This window comes from Verticillium dahliae, genomic scaffold (genome assembly GCF_000150675.1).
Source record: "Verticillium dahliae VdLs.17 supercont1.6 genomic scaffold, whole genome shotgun sequence".
Lineage (NCBI taxonomy): Eukaryota > Fungi > Ascomycota > Sordariomycetes > Glomerellales > Plectosphaerellaceae > Verticillium > Verticillium dahliae.
In genome coordinates this window covers 736571-746083 of record NW_009276926.1, presented here as the reverse complement: position 1 = coordinate 746083, position 9513 = coordinate 736571, and the positions used below count along the sequence as shown (strand labels likewise).

The window sequence follows — 9513 nt, the reverse complement described above, 5'->3', positions numbered from 1 at the left end:
TTCGCCAGGTCTCATCCCAGGGACGGGCCTGGGGCGGGGCGGAAGGAATGATCCCGCTGGTCTGCCTGATGCCAAGACCGTTCCCGAAGGGGCGTGCCGCTTGACCCCTCATGGACCTGATCAGATCATCGTAACGAGGCACTGACATGGGCGAAAGGCGCCGAGAACATCCTTCGCGCACTGGAACGCGACGACTTACCGGAAGATCCTGAACAGATTTTCCTGACTAGTTGGGGTGAATGGTGGCCCAAGGAGGTGTACGCGCAGACACTCGACAAGAAGCTGCAGGACAAATGGTGCCTGGATAAAGAGCAGATCGAGCAGGAAGAGGGAATTACGGCTTGATTCGAGACCGAAAGAAGGAATCATGCATTTATAAGAGATCCGCATAACGATAACTCAGGTACGGCGGAGGATACACAATGTATCTGACAAAAGGGGCGTTTTCAGCTCCTGCACGGGCCTTCAGCCGCAGGCAACAATTCCCCTCCTCGCGATGTCGGCGGGTGTCACGAAGCGCTGAACCACGTGCTCCTCCACCTTGATCGTGAATAATCACCACTCAAGCTTCGACATCCTTGACTTGTAACCACCCGACCCACAGCTGCAGCCTGGAGGCTACTGGCGAAGAATACTGAGAACGAGGGTTGTTGCTTCAACATAAAAGGTCAACGTATACACCAGGAATCATCGTCTTATTTCTCATCATCCAACACGATACATGCGCTGTTACCTCCACAAGACACTCTCATATTTTCGGATCCCTTCCTTCCTCAGACGTACATTCACCTCGTTCGCCGGCATGGCTCCCTCAGATACTCTCAGTAAGCATGCGTTTGACAACTCAGGGGATGGTCCTATACGAGTCCCGGGTTTCAACCGTGTCATGTTCGACGAGCAATGTCAGCCCGGCAAAGACGCATACTCCCATCCAGGGCAAAGCGGGCCCTTCAGCCATGGCATCAACGGCTGGTGTGCCCACATCCTGACAGTCCGCGAACGCGCCATGATGCGTCTCATGGACGCCATCACGGATAAGCCGAACTGGCAGGTCAAGATCTTTGACGACGACATCACCAGCAAGTGGTTCGCCGAGGCCAGCGCCATCGACGAGCTCATCAGCCAAAAGGCCTGGGACTGGTGTGTCGAAGAGCTCCGCGACAAGGCGGCCGCGTTCGAGGCCACCGGTGCGGTTCTGGTCTACGACACGGCCAGCCGATGCGTCAAGGGCGACAACGTTGTCAGCGCCGAACTCACGGACGAGCTGAAAGCCGGGGTTGCGCCGCTGCTGAACGTCCCCGAGAAGCAGAAGGACTATCACCCCGGCTCCAACGACCAGGTTCTGAACCTAGTCCACCCTTCTCTCTTTGCGCTACGCTACGGCATCACTCGAGTCCTGAGCCAGGGGGGTCGGGTTGATCTGAATGATCTCCTCGCCTCGACCGGCCTCGGCGAAGTGGCCCCTATCGTTGGCGCCGATCGCAACATTGACGGCAGGTTCTGGTCTAGCTTTTTCCAGTGGCTGCCCAGCGAGGTTGAGTTCAAGGGCGACACTGGGACAGACGTCCAGATCACGTCCTACATCAACAACCTCCACCCGGAGAAGCATAAAGACTTGTACCATACCATCGAGAAGCTCATTGGTCTTTCCGTGCCCTTGTTCAATCAAGCTCTCGTCCGGAGTCACAGCGGCCGCGCTCCGCCGCGGATCCTCACGTACGGCGCCAGCACGGAGCCCGAATTCCCGGATTGGGCGGAATACACGAATCTGGAGGCCCGATCGGTCAACGACGCGGCATTTCCCGAGCTCTGGGAACGCGTGAAGGCCTATCTCTCGCAGCCAGATCGTGCCGACTTTGAAAGGGATCCCGACGAGATTGACGAAGATGACTCGGACGAGGAAGTCAACTGGCCGGCAAATCCAGAAACGGTGCCAGGCACTCTTCTCCTGGCGCGGCTGAAGGCGATCGTCGAGGATGACAGTCATGCGAGTCGCAACGGATACCAGTTCAAGTCAGCCATCTCAGAGGCCCTCACGGCCAAGTGGAAACGCATCCGCCACTTCCCTCACCCCGAGCCTGGCACGAGCACCACGTATGAGCAGTGGAAGCAGGGCTCCAAAAAGCCAATCATCAACTCGAGCAACATTGAGGTGACGACCACCGATACGGAGGAAACCGAGTTCACAAAGCAAAAGCCTTACGATGTCGCTATTGAGAAGGAGTTCAGAGACAGAGGCCTGCAGGTCATTGTTAAGCTGTCTTCCATCGAGCTAACCCCCGAAAAGCCCAACTACGCCGGCGGCAGCTGGCACGTCGAGGGCATGAAGAATGAGCACATTGTAGCGACGGCCATTTACTACTACGACGTCGAGAACGTTACCGAGTCCCGACTGTCGTTCCGCCAAGAGGTGGAAAGCGAAGATAGCGCCATGGACTTCTCCTATGAGCAGGGCGAATTTGAGGGCCTCGAGAAAATCTTTGGCGTGGAAAGCTTTGACTCGTCGGCGGCGGTCCAAGAGCTCGGCAGCGTCTCGACACGCCAGGGCCGCATGCTCGTGTTCCCCAACACGCTGCAGCATGCCGTTGGCTCTTTCGGGTTGGTGGACCGCACCAAGCCGGGGCATCGCAGGTTCATCGTGCTGTGGCTCGTGGATCCTAACGACCGCATCTGCTCGACAAGGAACGTGCCGCCCCAGCAGCACGATTGGTGGGCCGAGAAGAGACTGGCCGAGTACAACTTTAGGGGCCTCCCCCAGGAGATTGTCAATATGGTTGGCGAGGAAGTTTCAGACTACCCGATGAGTCTCAAGAAGGCAAAGGAGCTCCGTTTGGATCTGATGAAAGAGAGGACGCGCATGGTAGAGGCGGTAGAGAACCAATTTGGTTCTTTCAATCTCTGCGAGCATTGAGAATCGGGCATTGCAATGGATCGTCGACGATGTCTGTTTAATTTTACATGATGACTTCTTTCAACCAACCAATCCTCGTTCTCGGATGAATGTCCAACATCCGCAACCCAGATCCGTACTGTACCGTGCCCATTATCGTCCTTAATGCGTATGCCATTTTGAAGGCGACTGATCCGCGAAATTGAGATGCATACCTAGTCGAACGCCATACCAGAGGGTACTCCCAATTGTAAGGAGATTGAGATGAATGCTCATGGCATGGTCTCTCAAAAAGGCCCTGCGAAAAGCTCGCATATCTTCACTCACCTCCCCTGCAGGTATGCCGTTCTTTCTGTCCATCGTCTCTGTGAATCTTCGGTGCTTCCATCGTTATCGAATCGCACGAAGCTTGACCTACCTTGATGAATGCAGCAAATCATTTTCGTCAACCTTTGAGGCCCAAAGACAAGGAAATTGACACATGCCGTGATGCCAGCTAAACTCAAGGGCACAAGATCCTCCGGACTGCTCAAAAGACTTCGAGGGCCCAGGGGATAGGTGATGATTGTGGTGAGGACGAGAACAGATTGCACCCTGAAGTAGATTGGAAAGAGGTGCTTCTGAAGCGTCGTGAACGCAGACCGGGGCAGAGCTTGGTAGCAAACCTTGGTATTGATAAATGACTGGAAAAACTGTGTTCCGAGAAGTGTTGAACATGTAGTAAGGTGGAAGGGACCTAGGAAGTCTGCTTGTGTGGGCTGAGTGACATATTTGGTGAACACGTCCAGGGCCTTGGGGGGAACAATCATGTCGCGTACGGAAGTTGGGCGTACTGGCAACACTCCCTTTGAGCCTCCTTCCTTTGAGACTTTTGAGTACTTGTTATAGTTTCAGAGTACAGTGTGTATCTTTCCATTCCGAAGGCTGTCTAGCCATGGCTTCATTGTGTTCCGAACAGCCTCGGAGCTTTCGGCCATTGAACGAGGCCTCCAGAAGTCCACAGCCAATGGCATAACATCAAGCTGCGCTGCCTGGCGACTGAACTGCCCAGACGGTTTGATGTCAGGACACTACAGCTAAATGGAATGTTCTTTAGGAGCCAAACTTCCGTGAGACATCATTTGCAGCGAGCCGCATCAGTCCTCAGCGCGTTCTCGGAGCTCGAAATTGACACCGACACGATGCGCCAACAAAGCCGTGGGCGGAATTCAGACATGTCGTATGTATTTTCTAGCCCGGTACTTTTTGTCTTACAAGGAAGCAACGAGGAACATTAAGGACAGAAGATAAGGAAATGCAAACCAAAACCAAGCAGACGATTGCGCCCTGATCGATATGCTGCCCGAGCACTTGGCGTGTTGATCGTACAAAGAGACATCATCGACTTGTCCACCAACTAACTTTTGCGCACCACTTGCTTGGGATCAATCAAGCCTGAACAGATTCCCCTTCCACACTTGGAAGATTCGGCTCCTGGGTGAAATGCCGAGGCAGACGGTTCTCGCCATCGGCGTACGGCTTGCCAGCTTCCTCGCGAGCCATGTCATTAACCCATTTTCTATCTCCTCGTAGGCCGGGCTTAACCCCAACCTCGGCCCATTTGGATGCTAGGTAGTACCAACCAAGTGCATTGCCTACCGTGCCGACCTCATCACTGACGCCCGTGGCTGCGGCATGGCTCATCTTCTGATGTAGCTCGTCGTCTGTGAAGAGATCAAGAAGGTAGCCAGCGACAGCTTGCCAGTCACCAGGCTCCACCAGAAAGCCGTTGACCTTGTCTTTTACTTGGAGAGGGATGCCTCCAGCGAGAGTGGCGATGACAGGACGGCCGGCGTGGAGGGCCTCGGACACCTTGACTTCAAAGCCTTCGCGTGTGGAGAGCTGGAGTACAACATGTGCATTGGCCAGCATAGTGTTGAGGAGCTGATCGTTGGGTTCGAGGCGCATGACACTGCAGTCGTGCTTCAAATGAGGGTAGTGCTCCTCGATTTGGGCCATTGTCTGGTCGTAAATCATGCTGGCGTCCGGGTCATCGACCGAGCCATTGCCACACACGACCAGCTGAGGGACTTCAGTTACGCCTTTTTCGTCGCACAAGCGACGGAACTCGGCGTAAGAGTCAATGACTGTCGGGATGCCCTTGGAGGGATCGAACCTGGCACATTGGATAATGTACTTGCGTGCAGGCCACGCAACCTCTGTCATACGCTGGTTGTGACAGGCAGCGTTGTAGATATGGCCGTAGTAACCAGTGTCCCACTCGTTCAACGGCTTGTTGAGGCCGTCTAGCCAGTCAGTGGTGGCGGGGAAGTAAACAACCTTCTCCGATGGAACATTGTGGGGGACAAATTTGGGGATTGGGTGGCTAATGAACATGTCGGCATGTTGGATATTGCTCCAGAGGAAGTCCCAAATGTCAGCTTGCGGCGTGCCATCCTTCGTGGTCAAGTCGTTGCGAATCTGAATATGCGAGCGGTACAACACCGGTCGTTCAGGTGTAATCTTCTTGATCAAAGGGATCAAGCCAGGCATTTGGGGGTCATCAATCTAGGGATCGAGCGTCAGCAACATCGCCAGGTTGTAGCTCCAAGAACAATCGTGGGGAGCGTCCCGCTTGCTCTACCAAAGGCGACGCCTGGCTTCTCCCCACCTGGGTGGCAAGTCGGAGGAGTGGGGTGCGTAGGTTGGGGGAGAGACTCACCATGACAACATCTGCACCACCTTCCTCGGGGGGGCGAAGCGGGCCACCCTCGGACAGCCAATATCGGTTGGCATTGTCGGTGATCCAGTCGATAATGCTCTGCTTCTCATCCCTACTGATTCTCTGGTCGGGGTGGCTGACACCTTGCAAGATGTTGTGAATGTTCTTGGTGATACGGAAGACGCCAGGGCGCGGCTTGGGCACTTTGCAGTTGTGATTAGTGATGGAATCGCGGGGGGGAAGCCAGACACGCGGGACGGTTTGTTGGTGGAAGGAGCAAACATACCATACCACGTCAAATCGACGCCCATCATTCGGGAGAAACGTACGAGAGCGTGACGCATGAGGGCAACACCGCCACCTTGGGGGGTGCTGCTGAAGAAGGCCACCTTGACGTTGTTGGTTCGCAGCTTGGTGGCGTAGTGCATCATGGCATCCCAGGTGGCAGGACCGCATGTATCCTTGTGATTCTGCACCGTGGTGAGGTGGACACGGAATCCGGCATCGGTCTGAACAACACCGCGGAAGCCGACCTGCAGAAGAGGCACCAGAGACGGCCCAAAGTTCATGATACACTTTCGGGCCATCGAGTCCGCTTGCTCGTCAACCCGCTTGACGTCCCAAAAGTTCTGCCCCTTGTGCTCATCGTCGGGACGAGTGACAACCGGGACGATATCAAGCTCGAGCCAGAGACGCGAGCATAGGCTAGGACTCATGTACTTGAGGGTTGTGGGAAGGCCGGCACCGATGAACTTGGAGTAGTTCTCACGCTCGTAGCCTTCGAGGGTCGAAATGACGTAGTCAGCAATGGCATCTTCCCCCATGCGAAGGGCATCGTCAAGCACGACATTCTTGACAGTGAAGTCAACGAGGTAAACGGTATCGTGGACAGCAGTGGCAACGACAGCAGTATGATCATCGGCAAACACAGCCGAAATGCCAACAAAGAGAGTCTTAGTAAAAGTCACCTACGTCAGCAGAGTAATTTCAAGACGGAAGCCGGTACGCAGGTAAGCTGGATGGCAGAGGGGCTCAGTGTGAGGCTGCTGACCGTCAATGCTGGGCCGAAGGTGTTGCCCTGCTCGTGCATGGTGCTCATCTGTCTCTTTCGGTGCACCGAGGTGCCCGTGGAGAACTTGCGGCCCTGTGTGGGCGTCATTGCGGCCAATGCGGGGAAGAGAATGAATCGTGTTTCTGAAAAATAAGTCGTGTCTGAATGCTAGCCGCGAACTTGCAATATCCCAGCAGAGCGATGGATGCCTCAACAAGACCATGGACGTGAAGAGGGCGAGACGAAGAAGCTGGGCAGACAGCGAGGGGAATTGCGGCTTTGCAGTATTAAATGGAAAGAGCTTGGTGTGAGTGCATGGAGAAGGAGGGACGGGATGATCTCGTCTTGGTCCTTTCCCCAGCCAGCCCCGAGGCCTCGTGAGCCACTCGGGCGCCGTAAACCGCCAGTCAATCCTTCCAGCTGCGTTGCGTTACGAGGGCATAAGGTTGGAATCAGGCCCAGGGCGGAGCATAAATCGGAAAGCATGGCCGCGGGCGTGGGCTGTTGTGCCTGCCATATCTCGTGTGGTGCAACGGTACATTGGAGGAAGCTACGGTGGTGACGAGGTGACGAGGTGACGCGGAAGGGCCTTCCTACACCCTCGTTGGCAGGAACGAAGTGGCCAGCCTGCATCCAGGCGGCTCCTTGGGTTTGTACTTGCTGCAAGCGGCCTGGCTGGCGCTGAACCCGGCCTCCTACCAATCAGCCTGCCCCAGTCTTGATGAAGAGCCGTGCTTCCTTCCTTCCGCCGGTGATAGCTGCCCACCCCTTCCTCAACCACTAAGCCTCTGGCGACAGTAGCTGCCCGACCTGCCTCCTTCAACGAGCATGCAGGGTTACGGGAAGTGTCGGTGTGCGAGGCCGTTGTCGTGACCCGTCGCACTCGCCAACTACGACAGATGGCAGAAGGAACTAATTCGGCGCTGGAGTCTCATGGGAGAATCGACCATGCCCCGGGCAACCCGGTTGGTGGCAACATGCAATGCTGCGTGTTCTGAGCCACTTTGACTTGGCTGTGGTCGGACTTCCGAGATCTACAAGGTGTTCTCTGCACGCTTGTACTTTTTGATGTAGTTAAATGGCACGATGCGGGATCTTCTTGCATTATGGCGTCCGTGACGCGAGGAACTGCTATCCTCGAAGTCAAGCTATCTCCCAGCTCGGCGGGGTTGACATGCTCAACGAGCTGGCGGGATGGGTGACAGCTTGCGGGGGGATTTAGTGCTGCCTTTGGCGGGGTACAGCACCTTGGTGTGCTGGGCTCCGCTGTAGTAACCAAAGCCTCTACCCCGTACAGATCAATCACCACTAGGTTGCATCAAGTCTTCTGTCAGATGCCAAACGTCAAAGGGAACATCAAGTAGCAGGCAGTTCATCTTGTCCTTGAGATACGTCTTGAATCTTCTCTGTCTGGTTCGTATCCTTTGGCTCGATGCGAGACTTACATTCGAGCACAATGTGCCTTGGATGCCCACGTGACGACTGATGGTCTGATGAAATCATACGATGGCTGCCTTCCCTGCTGTACCTGCCTGATCCATGTAGACGCCGGGATTGCCTTGCCAAGCTCATCAGACCATATCTACTTAGGAGAAGCGCCATGCTTTGTGCTGTCTTCGTCATGTTACTTCGACATATCTCAGGAGGCTGTCCATATGGTCGTTCCAATCCTTGATCACCCGGACACGCTACCAGACTCGCCACTGCCCAAAAGATTCGAGTCTTGTACCGGGACGACTTTCATCCAGTAAAGCTTATCGCTTCCGCCCGTTACCTGACTGGTAGTGCGATCCGGGAGGGTTTCGTTCTGCCAGTTGTAACCCGATGAAATCCAGTGGGGTGTTAGGATTTAGGAACCCATCCACAAGCACAACCCCATATGGACTAATATGCTTTGAGCACAACAGACTATCAGATGAACGGGCTGGATCGCAGGTCTGTACGACGCAGTGTGCTGATAGCTGCGTCATTCATGCTCCGCACCCCTTTTCAGTACGAGGACAAACGGCGCAAAAGAGTCAATCTTTCACGAGGTAAACGTGTGAACCATGTAGGCATACGTTCCAACCTCGAGACATGCCGCGCCTAGAGCGGCCACTGGTCTTGACCGTTTTGAACAGCGTGTAGAAGTCTTCAAGCAACTCTTCTAAACCAACCTCTGTACGCTGTGACATTTGTCCTACATTCGAGGCACATAAGGACTAGAACGTTTTGACTGAAGCAACATTGCTTTCGCTGCAGTGTATTTTGATGTGTAACAGGGCTCTGTTCACAGCGCAGAATTTCATGTCTTGAACCTAATAAGTTATAGACAAAATCAGATTACGGAGAGACGGAGTTTGTGGCCACCAGGCTTGACGGAAAGCACGAAGTATCGGCTACATGGCAAAACGATGTCGACAAGTGTTTGCAAGACACATACCTCACCTTAATGTCACGCATCCCATAGTTCACTTCTTCATCTCTTCAGGTTTGGATCCAAATCAGAGTTATATTCGTGTTTCAGTGGACTAACCGACGACGTGACTCAAATGAATGACAAGCTGGCCAGCGTGATGAGTGCGAACAAATCAGAAGGGAAAAGAACCTCGGCTGGAATACCTCCCGTGCGATCATTCTTGATCTTGGAACCGCACGGCGATGGTGGACTTCCAAACGAAGGACGCCTACTTCGCAGCGGGGTTGGGGGGACCGTTGCGGCAGTACGCGTTTGGGTCCGTAGGAGTCTTCGAGAACTGCGGGTTGCACTGGCCCAGGGCCTCAACGCCAGCCGTGTTGCGGCAACCGAATACGTACTCGATGCCGTTAGGGGGTGATGCACTAGGGGTCACGCAACGGAAGAGGCCGTCAAGGCGGACCTCAGTAGACTCG

The 9513-nt window shown here is 54.6% G+C and overlaps 3 protein-coding genes across 3 annotated transcripts in view; 2 read left to right on the top strand and 1 right to left on the bottom strand.

Annotated features, from left to right (window-relative positions):
* VDAG_03782 (uncharacterized protein) overlaps positions 1-345 on the top strand; it is a gene marked incomplete at both ends in the record, with an annotated part of 1146 nt that extends 801 nt beyond the window's left edge. The window contains one exon of the mRNA XM_009653866.1: positions 125-345. Coding sequence (XP_009652161.1) covers positions 125-345 — 221 coding nt within the window. The remainder of the gene's footprint in view (positions 1-124) is intronic.
* A 541-nt stretch (positions 346-886) lies between these two features.
* VDAG_03781 (uncharacterized protein) lies at positions 887-2911 on the top strand (the record flags this gene model as incomplete). Its single annotated transcript, XM_009653865.1, has 1 exon — positions 887-2911. One exon carries the CDS (start codon positions 887-889, stop codon positions 2909-2911), a length of 2025 nt encoding a protein of 674 aa, XP_009652160.1.
* A 1189-nt stretch (positions 2912-4100) lies between these two features.
* Positions 4101-6750, bottom strand: VDAG_03780 (clock-controlled-9 protein; the record flags this gene model as incomplete). Its single annotated transcript, XM_009653864.1, has 4 exons — positions 4101-5437; positions 5592-5794; positions 5878-6544; positions 6598-6750. 4 exons carry the CDS (start codon positions 6748-6750, stop codon positions 4319-4321), a joined length of 2142 nt encoding a protein of 713 aa, XP_009652159.1. The 3' UTR covers positions 4101-4318.
* Positions 6751-9513: the final 2763 nt, after the last annotated feature.